Here is a 27,500-nt window from a genome sequence, read left to right as displayed (position 1 = left end):
GAGACGCAGTCAGTGGTCACGGTCTGTAGCACGGTCTGTAGGACCGACACAAACCCCCTCAGGCCCTGCTCGTTTCTCGGCTCCTGTTTGACCGTCAGCTGGAGTCGGTCAGCATCGGCGTCGTGCAGCAGCTCCGCTAATATCAGAGAGCCAGGCCCGTGGGTGCACAGGTAGGCCTTCCAGGGCGAGGCGTCGGGCCTGCTGAAAGCCAGGGCCTGGATTTTGACCAGCTGCAGGGCGGCCTGCAGGGTCTGTGGGGGGGAACGAGGCCCTGGGCAGCGCAGGGTCTGGGTGTGGGAAGTCTCCAGCTGCAGCCAGTGCTTCTCGAAGGCCTCGGGGGAGAGGACGGGCGCCAGGGTCAGAGAGAAGGCCCCCGCTTCTTCTGCAGCGTCGGGCGTGGTCACCTCTCCGGCCTCCGCCCCTGTGCAATAACGGCAATAATTTGTTATTCAGCTGACGCTTTTATCCGAAGCGACTTACAGTTGATGAGACTAAGCAGGGGACAATCCCCCCCTGGTGCAATGTGGGGTTGATGAAAGCTGTGCAGATCTCATTGTGGCTACACCGAGGCTTGAACCACCAACCTTCTGGGTACCAGTCATGCACCTTAGCAACTAGGCTTACTCACAGAGGGTTCCTGCACAAGCCATACTTAAACAGGCCTGTTTGCCACCACTTCATTTAAATAGTAGAAAAGATGAATGTATGATTTATAATAGGTCCAAAGCTCAGGGCTCACCTTGAGCTATCGGGCTAGTTTTGCACAATGGACAAACATTCAGAGGCACATTACTTTCAAAATATTGTATGTGACCGTTGACATTCGTTCAAGAGATTAATGGACGAAGCAGTGACCCGTTCCTTTGGCTACCACTGACAGCTTCCAGCACTGCAAGACTTACAAGATTTATAAACTGACATCAAGCTCCAGGGTTGGCAAGCAAGACGGATGCATTTGGCCCACATTAGTATTTCTCTTTTTAATTAGGATAGTGGGACATTTGACCACGTTCCAGGACTGCAGGATGGTAATATCGCGAAGTGTTTTCACGGACTGTGAGAACCCAGCTCACGTCTCCGGAAAGCTCTGTCCCAGGGGAGGGCTTGTCTCAGGAAGAGGAGAACAATGCGTCAGGACTGGCCCAAGGTCCAACCCTGGCAATATCTAACCGGCCCGACACAGAACAAAATGTTTCATTGGATAAACCTAAATGTTCACTTCATTTTGTTACACCGACATTTTCTTTTAGGTTTTCTCAATTAATAATGAATTTGAATTAACCAAAAAATTCAACTGAGAAAACCTGAAAGGTATAACAAAATAAAATCCAATAGGCTTACCCAACGAAGGTCCAGTGGGAGGTCCAATAGCTGCCTTTCTACAAAGAGTATAGCCAGGGCAAAGAGCAAGTAAACAGAACTAGGAGCCAGAAACTACAAGCATGATTAAATGCATTCAGCAATGCCCAGTACCTTCCCACTGTCTTTCAGAACCGAGACCACTGACTGATGTCACACAAGATAACAACATTACAGACAGAGGCTACGTGCTAAATCAAAACTACAGGACACACTACACTCAGTGAGCACTTTATTAGGTATGTATTAGATTTTTTTAGACTTCTACTGCTGTAGCCTATCCACTAAGAGTTATGATGCATTGTGTGTTCAGAGATGCTCTTCTGCATACCACTGTTGTAATGTGTGGTCACCTTCCTGTCAGCTTTGACTGGCCATTCTCCTCTGACGTCTGTCATTAACAAGGCGTTGTTTGCACCATTCTTTGCACAGCTGGGCTCACCTGCCAGGGAGGGCTCCACGGAGAGTTTGGGTGTTGGCTCAGTGCTGCCCCTAGTGGCGGCGTCAGCCCAAGTCTCCCGGCTGGACAGGGGCTGCAGGGTGTTAAAATGGGGGGCCCAGCTGTTGATGGGTTCGTTGGGGCGCCCCGTGATAACGCCCAGGGAGGGGTCGGATTTGGGGCCACCCAGGACGCGTCTGGTCCCCTCCACGCCGCCCCGGAGAAGACGATAACACATCAGGGCCCGGTCACGCACACACATGTCACTCTCCTCTTCTGCAAAGGAGCCCCAAAGTTATTGCCGACAGAGACCCGAGAATCACAATAATTACATGCTCATTTGGTTCACAAGCTCACTTGGTTTCATCCAAGTAAGCTTGTAATTGAATTGGTTTCATGCAATGACTTTGTAACATTTATTAAAAAAAGAAAACTAATTAGCCTCGGTCAAGCAAGTCAATTTAAAACGTAGAAGGTTTTTGTTAACCATATTTTAGGCAAAGGGAATTTATGATTGGTTATGTAGAATATGAAGCTTTTGCACCTTACGTTACCTCAGTTATATAGTGCTATCTGGGGCATTAAAACCAACCCCAAAAAAACCTTCAAACAATAAGCGTTAAGCGTCATTTATTAATTGACTCTGAACAGACAATAAAAATGGCCACAAAAAGACATTTATGGAAATAAACTCCAAATGAAAATTAATATTAAAAGTGAAAGTCATTCTCTCTTCAAGGTGCTTGACGTGATATAAAAATATGAAATGTGTAAAGTCCTGATTGGGACTGGGCGTTTAATGGGTAACCAATAGGGTTATAACCGAAAGCTGACTTTGACTTCACTGTTCAGAACATGTTCAGAAGAGCAGAAAAAAAAGCAAACATAAAACTGCTTTGCAAATACAAAACAAATGTAAATAGTGCCATGTAAATGCAAATATTAACACAAAGTCACGAGAATGAACTCACAGTTCAGACTGCAATTGTTTGGTTTACAACGTGCATGAGATAGGCATCTCTAGAAGCAGGTAGAGCAGTACGTTTTTAGGCCACACAGACAGGGCCTCCCTCAGTCTCCAGACACACTGAAGTTCCCTTTTCTTTCTTGTAATTGTATCCATTTAAAGTTAAATCTACAACACAATAAAGTGTAAAAAAAAAAAGAAACAAAAAAAAAAACCGGTCTGAATACTTTTGGAAGCCACTGTATTCTTTCTTACAAGGAGACCCTTCCAGCCTTGCATCAGCTTATTCACAAGATGTCTGCTTCCCATTCATGGCAGTGCAGTTTGGGAATGGCAACACATCAAACAGGACGAAGTCCAGATCACCAACTGCAAACATTTCCCCTATACGCCGGCATGTGCTTTTGTTTCATTCACCACCCAAGCTTCAACCTCTCAGGAAGGAAAACCAGGCACACACACAAACATTCGGCAACATTAAACGTTACGGGAGGAGTGCTCCTGTATATCTTCTTTAATTTGATGCGTTGTTGCATTTTTGGAAAATTCACTGTTAATGTATTATTTATTATTTACACTTTTTACGCTTTACATTACATTAATGGCATTTGGCAGACGCTATTATCCAGAGCGACGTACAGTTGATTAGACTAAGCAGGAGACAATCCTCCCCTGGAGCAATGCAGGGTTAAGGGCTTTGCTCAAGGACCCAACGGCTGTGCGGATCTTATTGTGGCTACACCGGGGATCAAACCAGCGACCTTGTGTGTCCCAGTCATGTACCTGAACCACTACTCTACAGACCGCTACAGGTGCAGTCGCCAATTAATGTCAGCTTAGCAACAGCAGTAAGCTGAACACAATTTTGTATTCCTGATACATTCCACGGAAGTTCCATTTGATAGCCAGTGTTACCATTATAAAATGGCCGCCCCTCCCCCGCACCCCCGTCGTACCGATGCAGTAATGCAGCAGCCTTCCCAGCATGTCCTGGGTCTCAGCGGGCCGGGAGAGGAACAGCCGCACCGTGGCAGTCAGGAGCTCCTGCCTCACCACCGGCGACAGCTCAGCCTTCAGCCCGTCGATGTACTCCTCCAGCACGTAGGGGGCGCTGGGGATCTGCTCTCCGTGCACGCCCAGCAGCCACACCAACGCCAGCTTCCCCTGGGAGGAGAGTCAATGAAAAGAACGGAGTTAAACAAGCACGGCATATTTAACAAAACTAAACGGGCTTCCTCTTTTGCTACTTCCTCATTCGGATTAACAATAATAATACAATAACGAGGCTGAAAACACTGATTCCTGGTTCCACATTCACCTCACTGTCCTGAATACAGTCTTCACAGCCCGCAACGGCAGAGCACACAGAGGAAGTGCACTGGGGACACAGCCAGACCAGGTCACGGAACGTCTGCACCACAGCTGACAGGGAAACAGCACAGAGAGAGAGAGAGACCATGTTAACCCGGCCCCGGCACAGCAAACAGGGAAACAGCACAGAGAGAGACCATGTTAACCTGGCCCCGGCACAGCAAACAGGGAAACAGCACAGAGAGAGACCATGTTAACCTGGCCCCGGCACAGCTAACAGGGAAACAGCACAGAGAGAGAGAGAGAGACCATGTTAACCTGGCCCCGGCACAGCTAACAGGGAAACAGCACAGAGAGAGAGAGACCATGTTAACCTGACCCCGGCACAGCAAACAGGGAAACAGCACAGAGAGAGAGAGAGACCATGTTAACCCGGCCCCGGCACAGCAAACAGGGAAACAGCAGAGAGAGAGACCATGTTAACCTGGCCCCGGCACAGTTAACAGGGAAACAGCACAGAGAGAGAGAGAGACCATGTTAACCTGGCCCCGGCACAGCTAACAGGGAAACAGCACAGAGAGAGACCATGTTAACCTGGCCCCGGCACAGCAAACAGGGAAACAGCACAGAGAGAGACCATGTTAACCTGGCCCCGGCACAGCTAACAGGGAAACAGCACAGAGAGAGAGAGAGAGACCATGTTAACCTGGCCCCGGCACAGCTAACAGGGAAACAGCACAGAGAGAGAGAGACCATGTTAACCTGACCCCGGCACAGCAAACAGGGAAACAGCACAGAGAGAGAGAGAGACCATGTTAACCCGGCCCCGGCACAGCAAACAGGGAAACAGCAGAGAGAGAGACCATGTTAACCTGGCCCCGGCACAGTTAACAGGGAAACAGCACAGAGAGAGAGAGAGACCATGTTAACCTGGCCCCGGCACAGCTAACAGGGAAACAGCACAGAGAGAGAGAGACCATGTTAACCTGACCCCGGCACAGCAAACAGGGAAACAGCACAGAGAGAGAGAGAGAGACCATGTTAACCTGACCCCGGCACAGCGAACAGGGAAACAGCACAGAGAGAGAGAGAGAGAGAGAGAGAGAGAGAGAGAGAGAGAGAGAGAGAGAGAGAGAGAGAGAGAGAGAGAGAGAGAGAGAGAGAGAGAGAGAGAGAGAGAGAGAGAGAGAGAGAGAGAGAGAGAGAGAGAGAGAGAGAGAGAGAGAGAGAGAGAGAGACCATGTTAACCTGACCCCGGCACAGCTAACAGGGAAACAGCACAGAGAGAGAGAGAGACCATGTTAACCTGACCCCGGCACAGCTAACAGGGAAACAGTAGAGAGAGAGAGAGAGAGAGAGAGACCATGTTAACCTGGCCCCTGCACAGCAAACAGGGAAACAGCACAGAGAGAGAGAGAGACCATGTTAACCTGACCCCGGCACAGCAAACAGGGAAACAGCACAGAGAGAGACCATGGTTGGCATTTACAGTCAGGTCCATAAATATTGGGACATCGACACAATTCTCCTCTTTCTGGCTCTATACACCACCACAATGGATTTGAAATGAAACGAACAAGATATCCTTTAACTGCAGACTTTCAGCTTTAATTTGAGGGTATTTACATCCAAATCAGGTGAACGGTGTAGGAATTACAACAGTTTATTTATGTGCCTCCCACTTTTTAAGGGACCAAAAGTAATGGGACTTGGCTGCTCAGCTGTTCCATGGTCAGGTGTGTGTTATTCCCTCATTATCTCATTTACAAGGAGCAGATAAAAGGTCTAGAGTTCATTTCAAGTGTGCTATTTGCATTTGGAATCTGTTGCTGTCAACTCTCAATATGAGATCCAAAGAGCTGTCACTATTAGTGAAGCAAGCCATCATTAGGCTGAAAAATCAAAACAACCCCATCAGAGAGATAGCAAAAACATTAGGTGTGGCCAAATCAACTGTTTGGAACATTCTTAAAAAGAAAGAACGCACAGGTGAGCTCAGCAACACCAAAAGACCCGGAAGACCACGGCAAACAACTGTGGTGGATGACAGAGGAATTATTTCCCCGGTGAAGAAAAACCCCTTCACAACAGTTGGCCAGATCAAGAACACTCTCCAGGAGGTAGGTGTATGTGTGTCAAAGTCAACAATTAAGAGAAGACTTCACCAGAGTGAATACAGAGGGTTCACCACAAGATGTAAACCATTGGTGAGCCTCAAAAACAGGAAGACCAGATTAGAGTTTGCCAAACAACATCTAAAAAAGCCTTTACAGTTCTGGAACAACATCCTATGGACAGATGAGACAAAGATCAACTTGTACCAGAATGATGGGAAGAGAAGAGTATGGAGAAGGAAAGGAACTGCTCATGATCCAAAACATACCACTTCATCAGTGAAGCATGGTGGTGGTAGTGTCATGGGGTGGGCATGTATGGCTGCCAATGGAACTGGTTCCCTTGTATTTATTGATGATGTGACTGCTGACAAAAGCAGCAGGATGAATTCTGAAGTGTTTCGGGCTATATTATCTGCTCATATTCAGCCAAATGCTTCAGAACTCATTGGACGGCGCTTCACAGTACAGATGGACAATGACCCGAAGCATACTGCGAAAGCAACCAAATAGTTTTTTAAGGCAAAGAAGTGGAATGTTATGCAATGGCCAAGTCAATCACCTGACCTGAATCCGATTGAACATGCATTTCACTTGCTGAAGACAAAACTGAAGGGAAAATGCACCAAGAACAAACAGGAACTGAAGACAGTTGCAGTAGAGGCCTGGCAGAGCATCACCAGGGATGAAACCCAGCATCTGGTGATGTCTATGCGTTCCAGACTTCAGGCTGTAATTGACTGCAAAGGATTTGCAACCAAGAAAGTTTGATTTATGATTGTTAGTTTGTCCCATTACTTTTGGTCCCTTAAAAAGTGGGAGGCACATATTGTCGAAGACCCGGCCCTAGGCCCCCATGATGAGAGATTGACAGGGATGGGTTAGGCAGGAATGCATTGTTAACCCCTCGCACACGCCATCGAGGCGGTATTAAGAACGCCCGTAAGAGGAAAAATATGTGGTTCAGAGCTAATGAGCAGCCCTAATTGTCAGCAGAGGAGTCTGAAGTCGGGGGACTTGGATTTTGAGTACTAAGGAGCAAGGTTAAAGGTCTGACTAGAGGCCATGCATAGAATGAGTTCCAGCATGACCTTGGAGGAGATTCAACATGCTGAGTGAGCAGTCGGGGAATACCCCAACCCTACAGGGGAGGAGCACAATGCCTGGCTAAAGCAAAAAGATGAAGAAAACAATGTAGATGATTGGGAAATCAAAGAGTATGAGGAGATGGAAACCCTCCGGCAACCCTCCGACTGCCAGACGACTGCTCTTACTGCCTGAGCCATGTCGCCCCCAGTACATGCTATCCAACTGGATAGCATTGGACCCGCTTTGGCCTCCAGAAGTGCTTAAATTCTTTGCAGCCTGGATTCAACAACAACATTCCTTAGGGATTTTCAGTCCATAGCAGAGCCAGCTCAGGGACTTTGGAGGACTTAAGCAAGAAGTACCCAGTGTTGACTAATCACAGAGTGGGGGGATGGGTGGCAGAGGACATTTTGTCAATCATTAACCATCCAGTTTTGGTGATCACGTTCCCACTGTAGCCTCATCTTCCTGTTCTTTGCTGACATGGGAGGAACCCAGAATGGTCTTCTCCTGTAGAAAACCATCCGCTTCAAGGTTGTGCTTTCAGAGATGCCCTTCTGCACACCACTGTGGTAAACAAGTATTTCAGCATTTGTAGCTTGAATGAGTCACTCATCTGACTGCTCATTAGCACATTGTTTTTTGGCAACGGAACTGCCACTCACTGGCTGTTTCCTGTTGATCGCACCATTCTCTGTCGACACTCGATTGTAGTGTGTCAAAATGCCAGATGGGCAGCCATTTCAGAGACGATAGAACTGCCATACTTGGCACCCACAATCATACCATAGTCAAAGTCGCTTAGATCAGCAGGTGTACCTAATTTCTTTTTTTTTTTAACTGAGCAATCCTACATTCACTAGACAACTGCTGTGTTTGCAGTTAGTGGTGCGCTCGTGTAAAGCAAGCATACAAGCATTATGTCACAGGGTCTAATTGACATATGAAAGTAATATGCTTCTAATAACTTAAAGTAATAAAAACCAAAATGTGCGCATGGCTGTGGGCCACTTCTTTCATTACCGATATGAAGTTTCAAGCGCCAGTGGCACCTATCCCAAGAGGCAGCAGTGCCCCCTAGTGGTCAGCCTGAAACTGCAGCAGCCTCAGAAATGGAAAGGGTAACCCATTTTCATTGGTCCACACCAAACCACACGGTTATAAATAGGAAAGCTGAAAGCTAAATACATGTGCTTATTTAGCAAAATAACATTTGTATTCATAATCACGCTGAATTAGAAGTGTAAATAATGAAATCCTATTCCATAAATCATCTGAATGCAGTACCATTTTGAACACAATACATGCAGCAAAAAATCAGTAGTAGTCTGTTTTCCAATCTGTGGCTCCAGATGTTACAAAATGTAAGAATGGGTGCAAAGCCGTGATATTACACTCACACACGATTCTTTAAAAATGACAAATCCCTCCTACACAGAGATGTTTTATGAATATGGTTCAGGACCACTTTCGTGTCCACACACAGTGGACAATGCAGAGTCAAACCGGTTCTAAGTTGGCAGTGCAGACGGGGCTCTCACCTGAAGTGATGTGATCTTGCCGCAGGCCTAGCAGACCCGTGAGAATGCTCAGGCACCTCTCGCTGTACGTCCGACCAATCCGGCCTAATGGGAGGGACCAGGAACATCACAACTCATTAATATTCATCACCATGTGCCAATCCGGCCTAATGGGAGGGACCAGGAACATCACAACTCATTAATATTCATCACCCTGTGTCAATCCGGCCTAATGGGAAAACACTCGGCCATCACGAAAAGAGGTGTTTCATTTTAATGTTTCCTTTTCATTGTAATGTCTTGACGGATGATATATAATAATAATAATAATAATAATAATAATAATAATAACAATAATAATAATTCTTCAACATGTCACACGTGTTAATTATTAATAGACAGGTATATCCATGTAATACATGTGTTTTCTGTACTGTTATACTTCTTGTTTTATGTATATATTCATTTTACTTTGATGTTTGCTGTTTTGTTACTTTTTCGCTTCAGGTGGCAGGTGAGGGGGAGACTTTCATTCCTGTATTAATATTTGTGAAGTAATGCAAATGAAAAAAACAACAAAAGAAAACCACAAAAAAAAACGACATTTCCAAGCAGTACTTGCGACTGAGAAACGCACGGCGTTGTGGGACGTGGGCCATTACCGACGGCGAAGATGGCGGCCTGGGCCAGCTCGGGAGAGACGTCGGTGCAGTAGGCCTGCAGCTCCTCCAGGATCAGCGGCACGTTCTCGTCGTTCACCAGCTCCACCAGGATCTCCATCTTGCGGAACTTGACGTAGCCGGGCTCGGCGTAGCTGCAGAAGAACTTCTTGTAGTGGGCGGCGAAGTCGGCGGGCAGGCTCCGCAGCACCTGCTGCACGTGGCACAGGCCGGCGAAGCGCAGCTCGCGCGAGTGCGCGGTGCAGGCGGAGAGCAGGGGCCCGCGGCCCCGCCCCAGGGCGTCGGCCTGCACGGCGGGGTGGGCGGCGGCCAGCCGCAGGAAGAGGCGGAGCGTGGCGGCCGTGACGGCGCTGTGGGCGCTCCGCAGGAAGCCGTCCAGCAGGTTGAGGACGTCGAAGAGCTCGTCCTCCTCCCTCGGCCGGTACCGCAGGAGGAAGGTCAGGACCTCACTCTGACCCCAGCAGTCCAGGTCCTTCAGTCTGAAAACACAGGGACCTGCTCACACATGCACCCTTAAACTCAGATACCCCAATCAAACATCCACCCCTAAACTCAGATACCCCAATCAAACATCCACCCCTAAACTCAGATACCCAAATCAAACATCCACCCCTAAACTCAGATACCCCAATCAAACATCCACCCCTAAACTCAGATACACCAGTCAAACATCCACCCCTAAACTCAGATACCCCAATCAAACATCCACCCCTAAACTCAGATACCCCAATCAAACATCCACCCCTAAATTCAGATACACCAGTCAAACATCCACCCCTAAACTCAGATATACCAGTCAAACATCCACCCCTAAACTCAGATACCCCAATTAAACATCCACCCCTAAACTCAGATACCCCAATCAAACATCCACCCCTAAAGTCAGATACCCCAATCAAAGATCAACCCCTAAACTCAGATACACCAGTCAAACATCCACCCCTAAACTCAGATACCCCAATTAAACATCCACCCCTAAACTCAGATACCCCAATCAAACATCCACCCCTAAACTCAGATACCCCAATCAAACATCCACCCCTAAACTCAGATACACCAATCAAACATCCACCCCTAAACTCAGATATAACAGTCAAACATCCACCCCTAAACTCAGATATACCAGTCAAACATCCACCCCTAAACTCAGATACCCCAATCAAAGATCCACCCCTAAACTCAGATACCCTAATCAAAGATCCACCCCTAAACTCAGATACCCTAATCAAACATCCACCCCTAAACTCAGATACACCAGTCAAACATCCACCCCTAAACTCAGATACACCAGTCAAACATCCACCCTTAAACTCAGATAACCCAGTCAAACATCCACCTCTAAACTCAGATACCCCAATCAAACATCCACCCCTAAACTCAAATAACCCAGTCAAACATCCACCTCTAAACTCAGATAACCCAGTCAAACATCCACCCCTAAATTCAGATATCCCATTCTAACATCCACCCCTAAACTGAGATATCTCAGTCAAACATGCACCCCTAAATTCAGATATCCCAATCAAACATCCACCCCTAAATTCTGATATCCCAGTTAAATGTCCACATCCCCCTGCTAAACTCATCAATATCCTATAGTAGCCAGGGTCCTTCAGTCTGTCAGAGGAACAAAGTCAGTTGTTAAACTCAGGATAACCCACAGCAGGCCCTATTTCAAACATGGTACATTTGTCAAGAAAGCAATTTAAAAAAATGCATAAAATATAATGCTGGCTGTCTCATAACTATTCCACTTCTTCCAGAATGGTTATTAATATTTCTCATTAAACTGCTCTTTTCCCACATCCTCGGAATCATAATAACCAGCTGTGAGATGCGTCTAATTCATCTAAAGTTGAAATTATGAATGATAAAAGGCTCAATTACTGTCACTTACTGTGGGAAAACTTGTGCATTAGATCTGGCCATAATCACTTTGTAACTCGGTTCTCAGTCATAGATGGCCATTATTTTTTTGACAAATTGCAGCTCGTGCAAAGAAATCAATGCGAGCCATCTGTATACGCTGCTGGATATTACCACAGAAGTTTCTAGAAGAAAATATTAAGATGTGCCACTTCAGTGCCAGGATTCAAAATCATCCATTCAGTTAACACGGTCATTGGTTCCACTGCTCCAAGCGCATTAAGACTGTTTATCCAATCTATCATCAACAAGTATTTATACTCTTTGACTAAATTTACTGAGATGTGCAGTGCTTTACAAATAAAATAAAACCAGTCATTCAAATCAATCTAATAAAAATAAAAAAAAGTTATGGAATCCACTTTTGCCACTTATTATTTATTTTCAACCTGGATTTAGTTCTCTCTCAATTTTTAACGGCCCTACGTTTTTCTAGACGAGCCTCATCACAATTCCCCGCCATTTAGGAGACGAGAGCATGCTAACAGCTGTGTTTGTTCTCGAAGCTGAATGGGCAGTCAGAGGAATATGTACAGCAGTGTTTGACTGTGCTCTAAGATGCTCAGTCAGAGGAATATGTACAGCTGTGTTTGACTGTGCTCTAAGATGCTCAGTCAGAGGAATATGTACAGCTGTGTTTGACTGTGCTCTAAGATGAGCTGTACAGTCACAATACAAGTAGAATGTGAAACTGTCACCATACAGTCAACTCCTACCAATAACGTCAGAATATGGGCCAGCTGACGTTGTCACCTAAGGTCCTCCCCTGTGTCAAGCCTGGTAGGCAGCAGCGTTTAGAACTAGAAAACTAGCAGATTAGCAAACTAGCTAGCTCAGATACACAGATACAGATATATTTGATAAAAATACATTCAAGAAAAAACTGCCTGCAAAGATGACCACGCTGACGATGTCACCTGTTGAGGAGGTGGTGAGCGATTGGTTTGTTTATGACCACGCCTCCTTCGTCCTTCAGGATCTCCTCCAATGCCCTGAGACAGTTGACCATCACCACCGGGTCTGGGTCCCTCAGCATGCTGTACAGCTCATTCACCACAGCACCATCTGGTGGAGGGAGTGCACATACATACACACACGGCAATGAGACAACCCGGGCAGCAAATATGACACGGAAACACCACTCATTCAGACATGCACCGCAGGTATTTGGGCTGTCAGTTAAGAAAGCTATCAAGTCTGATTGGTTCCCTGCTTGATAAAGACTGAAAGGTAAAAATCATACAGTCCTACAGTACGAAAATAAGTTGCACTAACACTAAATCAGAAAAAATGTCTAAGCTACATTCCCCCATTCTTACAGTTGGCTACATACTCAAGCAGTTTATATGCGAATTGTCCTACTCAAAATCCGAATCTATGTTCGGTGCCCTACACCCAGGGGCAGATCTAGGGGGTCTACGTTGTTCAAGATAGCTATTCAAACTTCTCACTTAATACAGAACCCTGCTAGCACCTGCCAAAGTTCTCTATTAAGGGCCAAGTTTGCATAGCGATTACGTGATGACACAACCTTCATGATGCCAGTGAGGTCAGTGGTCAAATAGTGTGACACTGGTGCATATGCACCATGCGTTTAAGACCCCTGCCTCCCCAAAGTTGCATTAAAGATGCAGTGAAAATATACTTGTGTGACAGGCTATAAATTAAATCCACTGCCTGTCTTCATCTACCCTGTTCCATTGCTTAAGCGGCCCACCCGTCTCCCAGGGAAACGGCGCGTTACCGATCTCTGCGTCGGCCTGCAGGTTGTGCATCTTAGCGCAGCCCAGAACAGCCACTCTGCGGACGTAGGAGGCCTTGTCCCTCAGGCCGCTCAGCACCGGCTGCTGGGTGTACTCTGTGATACCGGGCATTCTGCAGAGAGAGCAGCCCGACACTTTAACACAGAGCCTGTTCCACCCTGTGACTTTCACACGGAGCCTCTTCCACTGTGTGACTTTAACACAGAGCCTGTTCCACTGTGTGACTTTAACACTGGGCCTGTTCCACTGTGTTACTTTAACACAGAGCCTGTTCCACTGTGTCACTTTAACACGGAGCCTGTTCCACTGTGTCACTTTAACATGGAGCCTGTTCCACTGTGTGACTTTAACACAGAGCCTGTTCCACTGTGTTACTTTAACACAGAGCCTGTTCCACTGTGTTACTTTAACACAGAGCCTGTTCCACTGTGTTACTTTAACACAGAGCCTGTTCCACTGTGTTACTTTAACACAGAGCCTGTTCCACTGTGTGACTTTAACACAGAGCCTGTTCCACTCTGTGACTTTAACATGGACCCTGTTCCACTCTGTGACTTTAACATGGACCCTGTTCCACTCTGTGACTTTAACATGGACCCTGTTCCACTCTGTGACTTTAACATGGACCCTGTTCCACTCTGTAACTTTAACATGGACCCTGTTCCACTCTGTGACTTTAACATGGACCTCGTGTTTCATTCTGTGGGCTGTCCCTTTTCCTTGTTACGCTTGATCCACAAACAAACAAAAATGAAAATAAAAAATAACCCAGGACAAAAAATTCCACCTCAAATCTACCGTTTTTCCTTTTCTCTTCCTGTGCCTTTGAAACTCGTGATAGCATTGCACACTAGTTCTGAACCGGTACTTTGACAAAAGGTGCGACAAGATGTAAAGACTTCCCTGAAGAAACAAAAAATAAAATAAATAAATAAGACACACCATGTGGCTTGTCACTCACAGCTGTTCGTGGTAGTAACACATTGTGTACTACGAACGTAACCACATCAGTGCCTGTTCTACAACTCCCTTCATCAGAGTCAGTGAAAAAGGCTGATCTGAGAAAAATGTGTGCGTTAATGCGCAACTTTAAAAAATAATGTTTTCACACTTCTTCCATTACGTTCTAAACTGTGCCTTTAATTAGGCAGGCTCCAGTGTCTCCCCTCGAGACCTTTCGCTTGCTTTGTCTGTTAAACTCTCCCACACCCAGAAACTTCCCTCCCACACCCAGAAACACATTTTCATGTAAAGGTCTGACCCGTTTCCGAGCAGGGCATGATGAAAATGTAGCGCCTGTTACTCACAGCGGGCTGGCAGCACAACCACACACATAACCACACGCACAGTATCTGTTCCAGTTTCTGCTGAATCTGCTCTACTCTGCTGCTTCTGTATGTTCACGTCTGAGAGAAAACATGCAGGCTGGAGAGAAATAGGTTGGTTACTGCAGGACTTCTAATCAGACAGACAGACCTGAGGTGACACATGTTTCTGAGAGTGGTACAGACAGACAGACAGACAGATGGAGGGACACACAGACATACCTGAGGTCACGCATGTTTCTGAGAGTGGTACAGACAGCCAGCCAGACAGACAGACAGACAGACAGACGGAGGGACACACAGACAGACCTGAGGTTGCACATGTTTCTGAGAGTGGTACAGACAGCCAGCCAGACAGACAGACAGACAGACAGACAGACAGACGGAGGGACACACAGACAGACCTGAGGTTGCACATGTTTCTGAGAGTGGTACAGACAGCCAGACAGACAGACAGACGGAGGGACACACAGACAGACCTGAGGTCACACATGTTTCTGAGAGTGGTACAGACAGACAGACAGACAGACAGACAGATGGAGGGACACACAGACAGACCTGAGGTTGCACATGTTCCTGAGAGTGGTACTGACAGACACAGACAGAGACACACACACACACAGACAGACCTGAGGTTGCACATGTTCCTGAGAGTGTTACTGACAGACACAGACAGAGAGACACACACACACACACACACACACACACAGACCTGAGGTTGCACATGTTCCTGAGGGCCAGGCCGCGCACCATGGGGTTGGGGTCGGCGCAGTCCTTGCGCAGGGTGTTGATGGCGAGCAGTGCCAGGTCAGGCTTCAGCCCCGCGTAGGTGCACATGTACAGGTAGACCAGCTTCTTCTGCACGATGTCCACCGTGGCACTAGCCTTCACCATCTCCATGTAGAGCGGAGACATGTCCAGCCCCTGGGTCATGAACCTGCCCATAAACAGGGATGGGGTACAGTTAGGGGCAACATCATAGCTCAAAGCTCAGGGGGTAAGAGCGGTCGTCTGGCACTCACAAGGATGCCGGTTCGATCCCCAGCCCTTGGTGTGTCGCAGTGACCCTGAGCAAGACACCAAGACGCCAATTGCTCCTGATGAGCTGGTTGGTGCCTTACATGGCAGCCAGTTGCCGTTGGCGTTTACGAGTGCGTGTATGAATGGGTGCATGAGATGCATCGACACAGTTCTTTGAATAAAATAGTTATATATAAATGCAGTCCAGTGTCCCCGAGAGGCTGAGAGGAGGGGGTGGGTTTATCGCTGCTGTATCCATTCAAAATCTTTCTTCTCCTGCCCCGATTCTGCTCATGCCCAAAGATCGCCTACCCCAGCTTTAACAAGACGAGGTGAAAATTGAACACCCACACTAGCCGGCTGACACACATAGTAACATTTGTACATGGTGGGGGTTTAGCATACAGTCATTACGTGTTATTTAGTTAATGCTTTTATCTACAGGGACTTACAGTTGATCAAACTAAGAAGGGCCATACTTGCCAGTTGTTTTTAGGCAACAATAAAACGTTTTTTTCTAAGCCTAAATTTCCCACTATAAGTTTCCCTGAACTGTCTGGGTCACAAGTTATAGGGGAGGGATAAGAGGAGTGCTTATCCTTGTGTGACCTACTACTAGTAGAACATTCTCAACCGGTTGAAAATAGGACGATAAATTGAAAACGCTTACTATGCTACCTGCCTTTATCCAAAGTGCTGTACAATTGATGCTTCTCATTCACCCATACACACACAGACACACACACACACACACTCACACACCAACAGCGATTGGCTGCCATGCAAGGTGCCAACCAGCTCGTCGGGAGCATTTGGCGGCATAATATGGCCCCATATTATCACAATCTATCAATCCACCATTCATCTGAAAATGAAGGTTTTCGTCCCTCCACAGTACTGCGGAGTCGGGCCCATACGGGCCTCCGCTCACCGGATGACGCGGAGGATGGTGTTCCGGTAGCGCAGCCGGTCGGACTGGACGTTGGGGTTGGACAGAGCCCTCTTCAGCTCCCTCGCCGTCTCCTCTGAGGCCAGGTAGGGCATGGTGACCCCGCTGCCACTCTGCAGGGTGAACGCGCAAAAGCACCTTCAGACACCGACTCAGCTCAGCTTACAGTGCTGTCCGTAAGTATTCGGACAGTGGTACCTTAGCCTAGTGGTTAAGGTACATGACTGAGGCCCGGAAGGTTGGTGGCCACGATAAGACCCATGCAGCTTTTCGGCCCCTGAACAAGGCCCCAAACCGAATTTTGTTCCAGGGGGGATCGTCCCCAGCTTAGTCTATTCACTGTACGTCGCTTTGGATAAAACAACTGTTATGTAATGTCACGTCATGGTACAATTTCTGTTCTTTAGGCTCTGTACTCATGCACAAATGAAGCAATGAATAATTAGGTTAAAATGCAGACTGTCACCTTTAATTTGAGGGTATTAACATCCACATTGGATGATCTGTGTAGGAATTACATCCCTTTTTTATACATAATACCTCTATTCTAGAGCATCTGCTAAATGCCTGTAATGTAATGCATTCAATTACTTCCTTAGTGCAGGTATCAGAAAGCTTTCAGAATCTGGTCTTTATTCTTGGCTTTGGTTATAAATATTATGGTTTTGTGTTATTAGTGTGATTGAAGAGCAAGTCACTCTACTGTTCTCGGAAATTACTGGGCTAGCTGTAAGCAATAACTCTGCAACTCAAAAATGTCAAGATTTTTGTGCAATTTTCACAAATTGAAAAAAGGTCCACCGATCTGAAACATGGCTATACTAATTCTCTACGGTCTACATGATAAACCAGGTGAGGTTTGATCAGAGATAGCTAGATGTTTGAGAAAAAGGTTTTGGTGGAAAGGAGAACCCCAATCGGATGCCTCGCCAGCGACGGGTGGAGTATTTTGAAACTCTTAAACTGTAAATAAGCCACCAAGGAACAATCTATCATTGACCAAAATGTTTAACATTACTCAAGCAGTAACGTTAGGAAGAGTCATGTTGTCTGGAATCCACTAAACGTTAAAGTTACTTGCTTATGTATCTAGCTAACATGCACCTCAAACAAATCCGAACAAAATAGCGAGCCTCGTTAGTTAGCTAGCGAGCGAAGTTACTTGTCAAACAAGCTACCATATCGTGCCTGAGCAAAGGCCAGGTAACGAAATGTAGCCACCAGTTACCTAACATTTGCTAGCTTACTAACTGCATGTACGTAGCTAATGGCAAGTGAAGGTAGTCAGTTTTTGCCACCTAATTCGAAAAATAGAGAAAACGCTTCTTAAAAACGACATCCCTTCCCTTTGTTTGCGGGAGGTTAGCAGCATGAAATAGCCACATAAACGAATTGTTGACTTTCTCACCTTTTATTTTGATCTGAAAACTGCACGGTCACACGTCTTGAGAATACAGCACGATTGCTCTGATTGGCTGAAACATGTCCTACACAAAAATATTTCCCCCGCTCCCAGTGTTTACGATTATTTATGTCCGTAAGCACGGTGCATAAGCGGGGTGAGCTTTGTATAGTAATGTATGCTCCAACCATAATTGCAACTCCCGAATCATAACTAATTGTTACTTGCTCAAATTAGACATATTTAGTGTTTTGTGTTCTTTTTCAAGTATTCCACAAGTTTAGATTTGTACTTTTGTACATTTTGGTTTCACTGTGTACGTCACGTTTTATGCATAGTCCCCCATTTCAGGTTTTAACGAGGACATACAGTCCCGTAAAAAAGTATTGGAACAGCAAGGCCAATTCCTTTGTCTTTGCATTTCACTGAGTACATTTGGGGTTGAGATAAAAATAACACAAGACAAGAGTTCAGAATTTCTGCTTTTATTTCCTGGTATTTACACCTAGATGTGTTAAACTACTTAGAACATAGCACCTTTGGTATCAGACCACCTAATTTTTAGGTGAGCAAAAGTATTGGAACAGAGAGTATTTAAAGGTACAATATGTAAGATATTTGTGTTAAAACATTGTTACAAGACCAGTAAATGCCTTCCTTCCTATCATTGAAAAAGGCTCACTGACTCACCCTCTGCCTGTGTTTATAGTTCAAAGTGTTCATATTTGTAAATTCTGGAAGCTAACTAGTAATAGCTAATTTGCTTGCCACCGATATCGATCCGTGTTTAGCTAAACCTTTATTTCTCTCAAATTGTAAGTTACAGTTGCATCGTTTGTATACATAAAAAAAACATTAAATGTTTCTGAAAGTGCTTTACATTAAGCCGAACAGACTTCTGAATTCACCCTGCTGCTGCCATCATGAGTTACATCATCAATAAAGATTAATGAGCCCTCTCCAAAAGCAGCCATGCAAGCCCAAGCCATGATACTTCCTCCACCGTGCTTCACAGATGAGCCTGTATGTTTTGGATCATGAGCAGATCTCTTCTTTCTCCACACTGGCCTTTCTAATCTTGGTCTCATAAATCCATAAAACGTTGTTCCAGAAATGTTGCATTACATTACATTACATTATTGGCATTTGGCAGACGCTCTTACCCAGAGCGACGTACAGTTGATTAGCCTTGGAGCAATGCAGGGTTAAGGGCCTCGCTCAAGGGCCCAACGGCTATGCAGATCTTATTGTGGCTACACCGGGATTAGAACCACCGACCCTGCGGGTCTCAGTCATTTACCTTAACCACTACGCTACAGGCCGCCCTGTTGCTTTCCTTGGTCGCCCTGTTTTGTCCAATACAAGATAATCTTGGTCTTATTGGTCGACAAGATGTTTACAGAACTCTGCAGGCTCTTTTAGGTACTTCTTAGCAAACCGTAACCTAGCCATCCTGTTTTTGCAGCTAACTAGTGTTTTAAGGAATATAGATTGTTTTCTATTTCTTACATTCATGCATTTTATTTTTAGCTAGACATACATTGGTGTTGGCTAATAATCAAGCAAGCTGTAAGTGGGATATAGATGCACACACACACACACACACACACACACACACTCACACACACACACACACACCACTACAGTATGTAAAAATCAGATGGCAATTGGAGCAAGCTGGCCCCTCCCCCCTTAACCTGGTGCAGGAAGCCATTTTACATAATTCTGTTGTGCTATGGGTGTGAGAGTTGCCCACCGTTACAATTCCCCCTCAATTGTATTGGTTTAAGCATAAACATTACTAATTTGAAACTGCTTTTAAGGAGGGCATCTTTCCTTATCTTAACCTGTATTTACTATTTTAAGACAAAGCCAAAAATGAGAAGGCAGAAATGTTTAAAATAGTTTATTCATCCGCCCATTCATAAAAGGACAACAGAAGGCCATATAAACATTATCATCACAGTCACTTATACAGACTTATTGCGCTTGTTGGTTTTTTGACACTTGTTGTTGCCACATGTTGAAAAAGATGTGTTACTATGTCATCAAGAGCTCCAAAATCATACAATTACACAACGATGCTCTTAACTATGAAATCCCACAAATGCCAAAATGTGTCTGCTCAATGTGCATAGTTTAAGTCTGTAGATTGAGGCAAAAGCAAAAGTACAAGAATTCCTATCGACTGGAATGAATGAATGGAGTCTTCAGAACAAATACAGGTGAACAAAGTGTTAGAAAAATTAGGTTATCTTTGTGTCTTTACATTTCAAATGGCAGCATGACTTACAGTTATTTCAGTACACAATTAATATTTAACTGCCCTTCTCGGAAATCCACTCAGTAGCCAGAAATAACACTGCATATTTTCTAAGTGCTCTAATAGTAAACAAACAGAAATACATTAGCAAACAGCTGTACATTGTATAAGACCAAATGAAATGTGTGCAATCATCCACTTTACTTGGCTGTGCCTATATTCATAAGCAGCGGTGGAAATGGGGCAGAAAGTGGCTCTGGGAACTGGAACCACATTCTTGGTTGAAACTGCAGTGCGTTCATTGATTTTAATTATATTTACTTGTTCGCAAGTCATATCGACTCTGGCAAAATGTTGGACTTCTTTCTTGGCCTATTAACAAAATACAATAGATCCTTCCTCCCTTATTACACCCACTGTCCTGAACAGCAAACGTGGTGAGAATCCACATGTTTAAAACAGCCAGATATTTTGCTGAATTATAGTAGTAGCAGTGATGAAAATCCTCCCAACACAACACAGTTAAACAGTGATAGTTTTTAGATCTCTGTAAAACCTCTGTAAAAACACTAACCCCAAAGACTTTGTGCAATTAACTTTTTTCATTTCAGAATGTTGGCGGTGGTTTTGGTGCATTGTGCATGTGTCGTAAGACCATGATGGCCAATAAAAAAAAATTGATAATTTAAAAAATGCATCAATGAAAAGCAGCATTCGACCTCTATCCTGGTGCAGAACCCCTAATTCTCCCAATATCCTCTCCAATCCAGTGGCCTTTATTTCCCAATTCAACTAGGCCACTAATCTCCCAATGCAGTCACTAATAGTACTCATCTTCCACCACGCCACACACAGATAGTCCAGCTGACATTTCTGCATACTGTACTTCTAAACTACTTGCTCACTGGGTCAGCTACTGGCGCCTGACTACAAGCCCCATAATGCACTTCAACAGGAGTCACATGACAGCTGATAACCTGCAGGCACTTTGGTTTGCATCAATAGAACACTAATGGGCACATTTTTGTTGTTGTTGTTGAAACAGAAACAGATCAGTTTACTCTGCACGCTGAAACAACCTTGCTGTGATTACTCCTTTGCTATTGCGGCAAATCCACCACTGTTTAGGAGTATAGCACAAGCATCCACCATGACTGTGAAAATGCACGTTTTCTGGGATCCCAGAGTGACATTCCACAATGAGATTGGTTTGTTATTTGTTCATTTGCATACAATCATGGATAACCAATGAAGAGCAGTTGCCAATAAGTAAATATTAAAAAGCAAACAAATGCTAACATACATATGAATTAAAATAATGTGGCCCATAACCTCAATTTCAGATAAAAGTTAAAAAGTGAGCCAATGTCACATTCTTTTTCCCCCCCCATCTGTCCTAAAACAAGAAAATTTATGATCAGGCTTTGCTTTCCTGCACCGAATCAGTAACTGTCAGGTGTAAGAGGCCAGTAAACTACATTTCCCAGCAGTCTTTTGATCATATTCAGCAGAAAATATTCATTTTCTCACAATGTCCATGATACAGTGACACTTGGAAACAGACGCAGAACTTGATTATATGCAATACAGAACAAAACATTGGGAAAAAAAAGTAGGAGTAGAGATAGCATTTTTAGCCAATTCATGAACGTAATACTACAACCCTGCAATTTCATCTGATGGGGAAACAAAATATGACTCCCATTGATGGATCTCAAAAGGCAAAGCCAGCCTATACTCATAACAGATTTTTGTACAGGATACACAATCTCTTGAATTAATCCTCTTAACAATTTTCCCATTTTATAATGAAATGGTTAATCTTGTGAGTTTTTTTAAAGTATTGCTGTAGCTTGCCCTTCTTTGCTAGAGGCGAAATACCAGTTGAGTGTTGAGAAAGTGCAATGCGGCTCTCAGTGCAATGTAACTGGCTGGTCCTATTTTAGATTTTTTGTTTCCTTCAGTAGAATCCACCTTCATCAAAAAAAAAAAAGTGTTCAGATTGTTACAATGAAATAAAGGTCGCCTGGCAAGCTTCTTCGGGAGCAAGCTAGCCGTGTATTTTAGTTCATGCAAGTCGGGACACTCGCCCTACTTCTTATTGCCAAAATCGTCAGTCAGTGACGGGTTACAATCACAGTCCTCACACATCCTTTGAAATATCAACAATTATCATCTCAAACCTCTGAACACGTTCTGTGCTGCTACGACTAATTACTCAAATGGGTTCTCCACACCACCCTCTGTGCATAGGCGGAAGATGGACCACTCTGAATACGTACTACAAAAAAAAAAAGGACAACAAAGATTTGGCACTGATACGTGAGAGCTATAATCTCACTTGAGTATACTCTACTTTAAAAGTCCAAACTTCTGGATGCCTACGAGTCAGTGAAATTTAATTCGGACGTTCACATTGAGTTCATTCGCCATTCAAAATTCGGTTATCATGCGTACAAGGAAGCAAATGGAGGTGGAAATGATAAGTCGACCATTTTGGCTAACACTCACATTTGCTGTTGTGTTTCCAAGTGCTAAGAGTCAGGCGACACATCAAAGGGCCCTATGTTGGGGATGCAAATGCAGCTGGAAACACACAAGTTGCGATCGACGAACACCCAATATGAAGTGGCTCCACCAAAATTGCAAGGGGTTTTGGCTTTGGTTGAGAACATTTAGCAGGGTTTCATAATAGGGGCTCAAAATAATAGTATCGCAGTCATTTTGATTAGTTGAACAGGTATAAACCAGACGGCACTCTTGGGACTGAAAGAGATTATTTCCATATTATTGGTGCATCTCAATGTCACAAGACACTCAAAGAGAGAGGAACAGCTTGCTTGTGCAAATAAACTTTGGCTCAATATAGCAAGCTTACATTCCATGAATTCATTAAAGGGATTTGTGAACGATTCCTATAGCTAACCATTTAAAATGTAGCCACACGCAGACATCAATCTAATGCAGTATTGCAGATTCAGTTGGACTGCGATCTCTGCAACTCTGTAGATCTTCGCCCTCTATGCAAGGTTGCAACACTGTACTGACGTAATTATTGCTATATATTTTGTCAGTATATTTGCACTAAAATATTTATGCGGTTGACTGAACTTCATGTTTTTAAGCCAGCCCGACTCTTTCCCACTAAATACAAAGTGCAGAAAAAGCCATGAGGGAAATTAGGCCTGTAAAAGCAATATTTTTAGCCACTCAAAAATACCAATACTACAGCAACAAACTGCTTTTGATTGTATTTTTACACCTGCAAATTGGGGACCCTTTGGTACAAATCATAATTCCACAAGAATTTAAAAAAGCATGGTTGCCACACACAAGATTGACAGCCTACAACCTATGAATGCTCAGATGTTACTCAAAAATACCATTCGCTTGAATAAGGCACAAGTGTCTGGTGATATTTCACAAGGGGGCAGTCATAGACCACTACACTTAAGGCTGCCGCAACCTTGAATCGGTGAGTGCTCCAATGCTTTCTAAATGTTACTGTACTCACTGCCTAGTTATATACACAACATACATATGAATACACACCAGTAAAGAGCTTCTGTTTTGAGTATTAAATTCTTACCAAAGTGCTTTACAGGTGTACATAACTATGAGTTCAATTCTACCGATAATCTTTAAAAAAAAAGCTAAACATGTAAAGAAAATTCTAAAAAGGAATAGCTAAATATAAAAGACTCGTTATTGGTGGTATAAAGTATGGAAAAGATAAACAATTATGCGAGGACAGAATTGGACAGAATTGGAGAGCCTGTATAAAACGGCAAAGCGTAGCAAATTTGCCTTTCTCACTGGATGTGGTCATGAGGGGTGAGAAGACTGGAAAATGGAGCGGGTAGGTACGCTGTTTAACAGGAGGCTGGGGGGAAAAAGGGGGAAAAACTCCTTCAAAGTGGCCATCTACAGCGAGAGATTCAGCGTGGTATCATGGGAAACTGAGTTTAAAAACCAAGGCCGATAGGACCCGGAGGAAGAAGCTCACGACATTGTTCAAACACTGGTAAACGAAAGATTGATGGGAGACTCGGACTCCTTATTAGGTCTGGCGTTTATTGGGAGGACTGAAGGCCGAGTCCTCCTGGCTTTACTCTTATTCTTGTGCTTTCAGGGGGTCAGGGGCCGGCGTCGAGCTGCAAAGGCCTCTGGTCTGTTACTCACAACGGAGACGGAGTAACAACCGACTGGGTGCTCGGCCGAATCGCTGACATTCACCTTACATCGCCGAAATCAACTGTTTGAAGAATAGCAAACCTCAGTCCTGCCTCAGATTTGAACACACATCCACCGTTTCTGCTTTCAGAGATAACACAATTTTATAGAGATAATACGATGTATAGCTTTGCTGTACATTAGTCTATTCCTCATATAATAATACGACAACTAATAATCGTACTCATAATAATACTAATACTAATACTAATATCCCCTCAGGATGGCATGTTCTTATAGACATCATGTTCAATTACTATTGTGTGAATTTAATGGAGGTGAACCAAGAGCAAATGAGTATTTGAGTATTGAGTCCACTCAGAAGTGTATGGCAGCTGGAGCCCACTTTCTCTCCAGCGACTCTGCCCGTCGCAGTGCGAGCTGAAAAATCCCTGGCCAAAGTAAGCCTCTCCTCGGACGACGACGCGTGGCCAGAAATAATCACGCCATTTACTTCAGCCTCCATAAATCGGGGAATGGGGCAGGTGCTATTTCTGTGGACATTTACAGGGATCAAAGGTGACCATAAAAAAAAGAAGAACATACAAAAAAAACAAATCAATCTCAAGACAGGACCAAACGAGGTGTTCCTGTAACACAGAATTCCTGCAGGAGACAGGAGCAGGCCTGCTATGAAAGTGCCCAGAGCTGTTCCAGAAGGATCTACTCACAGATAATAGATATTGCAGCTTCTTGCCTACACAGGGTGGGAGGAGATGGTGAGGGAGTGGGGGGGGGGGGGGTATTCAGGAGGTCTCACATTGACCCCACCCCCCATTGTGATCCACACAGACATTGCCTACGTCACATGAAATGCATCATTACATTACATGGCATTTAGCAGACGCTCTTAGCGACATACAACGAAGTGCAGATCAAACACAAGTACAAGTGCATCAGGTTGGAGTTCTCTCGTTCCTGAGTTCACCTGAGCCTAGGTACTGCGGTGTCTGGAAGCTGGACTGCTTCACCTCGGGCCTAAAACTAAAACACAGCGTTCTCACAACGTTGCCAGAACGCATCTTTGCCAGGCGACAATGTTTTCAGGCAACGTACTGAGAACACTGGGCTTCAACTGGACTGAGACTCTTAAGTCTTGCCAAAATCTTTGGGGAAATGTTGGGGTGGGTGGTTAGGTTGGTTGGTTCAGGAGGTGAATGTTGGTCACAAGGCAACAACGATCAGGCGAAGTACTGACAACACTGGGCTTCACCTGGACTGAGACTCAAGTCCTGTCGGAATTTTGGGGGAAATCTTCGGGGGGGTTGGGTGGTGAGGGTAAGTTGGTTGGTTCAGGAGGTGAATGTTGGTAAAGAGGGTGGCTGGGGGGGGGGGGGGGGGGGGTTAACAGCCGCCATTTCCTGAATAAATACTGCTCTCAGCCAAACCCGGTTGGGGGGTTACATCCAGGTGATATCTAGTACAGTACGCGTTTACACGGTTCTCAGTGTGGACGGAACAGGCGGGGAGACGCGAGAAGCTCCCGCCCCCTCCCTCTAAGGGGGAGGGGCGTTACACCGTGTCTTCCGCCATTTTGGACATGTCGGGGGCGGTCAGAGGGACGGCCGCCTCGTGCTCAGGGTCCTTGGCCGCGCTCCGCGCCTCGTCCTTGGACTCCAGCTTGGCCTTCCTCTCGGCCGCCTTCTTCTCCTTGTCCAGCAGCCGGTAGTTGATGCCCATGCCCACGAACAGGAAGAAGCTGGCCACGATTAGGATGATGCCACAGCCCTGGTACGTGTACTTGTAGTCGTGGTAGACGTCGTTCAGCTTGCCTGCAGGTGACAGAACGAGACGGGATGATGAAGGCGCGTCACGCCCGCGGGGTGGGATGTGGGCAGTGTGCGGCGCCATGGTAACGCAACCGACCGAAACAGAACTGACTGTAACATTACCGACCGGGACAGTACTAACCGCAACAGAACTGACCGCAAGAGAACTGACTGTCACGGACATATGGGCCAGGAAGTCCGCTGCCATGGCTACAGGTAAGCATATGACTGACGTGTGGGGGGGAACTCACACACTCAGTCACTCACTCAGTCACTCACTCAGTCACTCACTCAGTCACTCACTCAGTCAGTCACTCACTCAGTCACTCACTCAGTCACTCACTCAGTCACTCACTCAGTCAGTCAGTCACTCACTCACTCACTCACTCACTCACTCACTCACTCACTCACTCACTCACTCACTCACTCACTCAGTCAATCAGTCACTCAGTCACTCAGTCACTCAGTCAGTCAGTCACTCAGTCACTCAGTCACTCAGTCAGTCACTCAGTCAGTCAGTCAGTCAGTCAGTCAGTCACTCAGTCAGTCAGTCACTCACTCACTCACTCACTCACTCACTCACTCACTCACTCAGTCACTCACTCAGTCACTCACTCAGTCACTCACTCAGTCAGTCAGTCACTCAGTCAGTCACTCAGTCAGTCAGTCACTCAGTCAGTCAGTCACTCAGTCAGTCACTCAGTCACTCACTCAGTCACTCACTCAGTCAGTCACTCAGTCAGTCAGTCACTCACTCACTCACTCACTCACTCACTCAGTCAATCAGTCACTCAGTCACTCAGTCACTCAGTCACTCAGTCACTCAGTCAGTCAGTCACTCAGTCACTCAGTCACTCAGTCAGTCACTCAGTCAGTCACTCAGTCACTCAGTCACTCACTCACTCACTCACTCACTCACTCACTCACTCACTCAGTCACTCACTCAGTCACTCACTCAGTCAGTCAGTCACTCAGTCAGTCACTCAGTCAGTCAGTCACTCAGTCAGTCACTCAGTCAGTCACTCAGTCACTCACTCACTCACTCACTCACTCAGTCACTCAGTCACTCAGTCACTCACTCAGTCACTCAGTCACTCAGTCACTCAGTCACTCACTCAGTCAGTCACTCAGTCAGTCAGTCACTCACTCAGTCACTCACTCACTCACTCACTCAGTCACTCACTCAGTCACTCACTCAGTCACTCACTCAGTCACTCACTCACTCAGTCACTCACTCAGTCACTCACTCAGTCACTCACTCACTCAGTCACTCACTCAGTCACTCACTCACTCACTCAGTCACTCACTCACTCACTCACTCACTCAGTCACTCACTCAGTCACTCAGTCACACACACTCAGTCACTCAGTC

At 45.4% G+C, this 27,500-nt stretch overlaps 2 protein-coding genes across 4 annotated transcripts in view; both read right to left on the bottom strand.

Moving 5' to 3' along the window:
- Nucleotides 1–17,951, bottom strand: part of ap4b1 (adaptor related protein complex 4 subunit beta 1) — an 18,434-nt gene extending 483 nt beyond the window's left edge. The window contains exons 1-11 of one of the 2 annotated variants that reach the window (XM_061258261.1): nt 17,871–17,951; nt 16,445–16,575; nt 15,206–15,430; nt 13,150–13,280; nt 12,323–12,470; nt 9,462–9,958; nt 8,821–8,904; nt 4,084–4,187; nt 3,722–3,929; nt 1,802–2,074; nt 1–421 (exon numbers count right to left, since the gene is read on the bottom strand). The exon at nt 1–421 is cut by the window's left edge and continues 483 nt beyond it. In XM_061258261.1, the coding sequence (XP_061114245.1) occupies nt 1–421; nt 1,802–2,074; nt 3,722–3,929; nt 4,084–4,187; nt 8,821–8,904; nt 9,462–9,958; nt 12,323–12,470; nt 13,150–13,280; nt 15,206–15,430; nt 16,445–16,557 (2,204 nt within the window). In that variant the 5' untranslated portion in view covers nt 16,558–16,575; nt 17,871–17,951. Of the gene's footprint in view, nt 422–1,801; nt 2,075–3,721; nt 3,930–4,083; nt 4,188–8,820; nt 8,905–9,461; nt 9,959–12,322; nt 12,471–13,149; nt 13,281–15,051; nt 15,067–15,205; nt 15,431–16,444; nt 16,576–17,870 lie in introns of those variants that run through there. The other variant, XM_061258262.1, reaches the window with a different exon arrangement.
- Nucleotides 17,952–19,755: 1,804 nt separating this feature from the next.
- LOC133138793 (monocarboxylate transporter 1-like) overlaps nt 19,756–27,500 on the bottom strand; it is a 46,410-nt gene continuing 38,665 nt past the window's right edge. For both annotated transcript variants that reach the window (XM_061257831.1, XM_061257832.1), the window contains exon 5: nt 19,756–26,132. In XM_061257831.1, the coding sequence (XP_061113815.1) occupies nt 25,873–26,132 (260 nt within the window). In that variant the 3' untranslated portion in view covers nt 19,756–25,872. The remainder of the gene's footprint in view (nt 26,133–27,500) is intronic.

Source organism: Conger conger, chromosome 10 (assembly GCF_963514075.1).
Source record: "Conger conger chromosome 10, fConCon1.1, whole genome shotgun sequence".
Classification (NCBI taxonomy): domain Eukaryota; kingdom Metazoa; phylum Chordata; class Actinopteri; order Anguilliformes; family Congridae; genus Conger; species Conger conger.
This window is presented reverse-complemented; position numbering and strand designations above follow the sequence as displayed.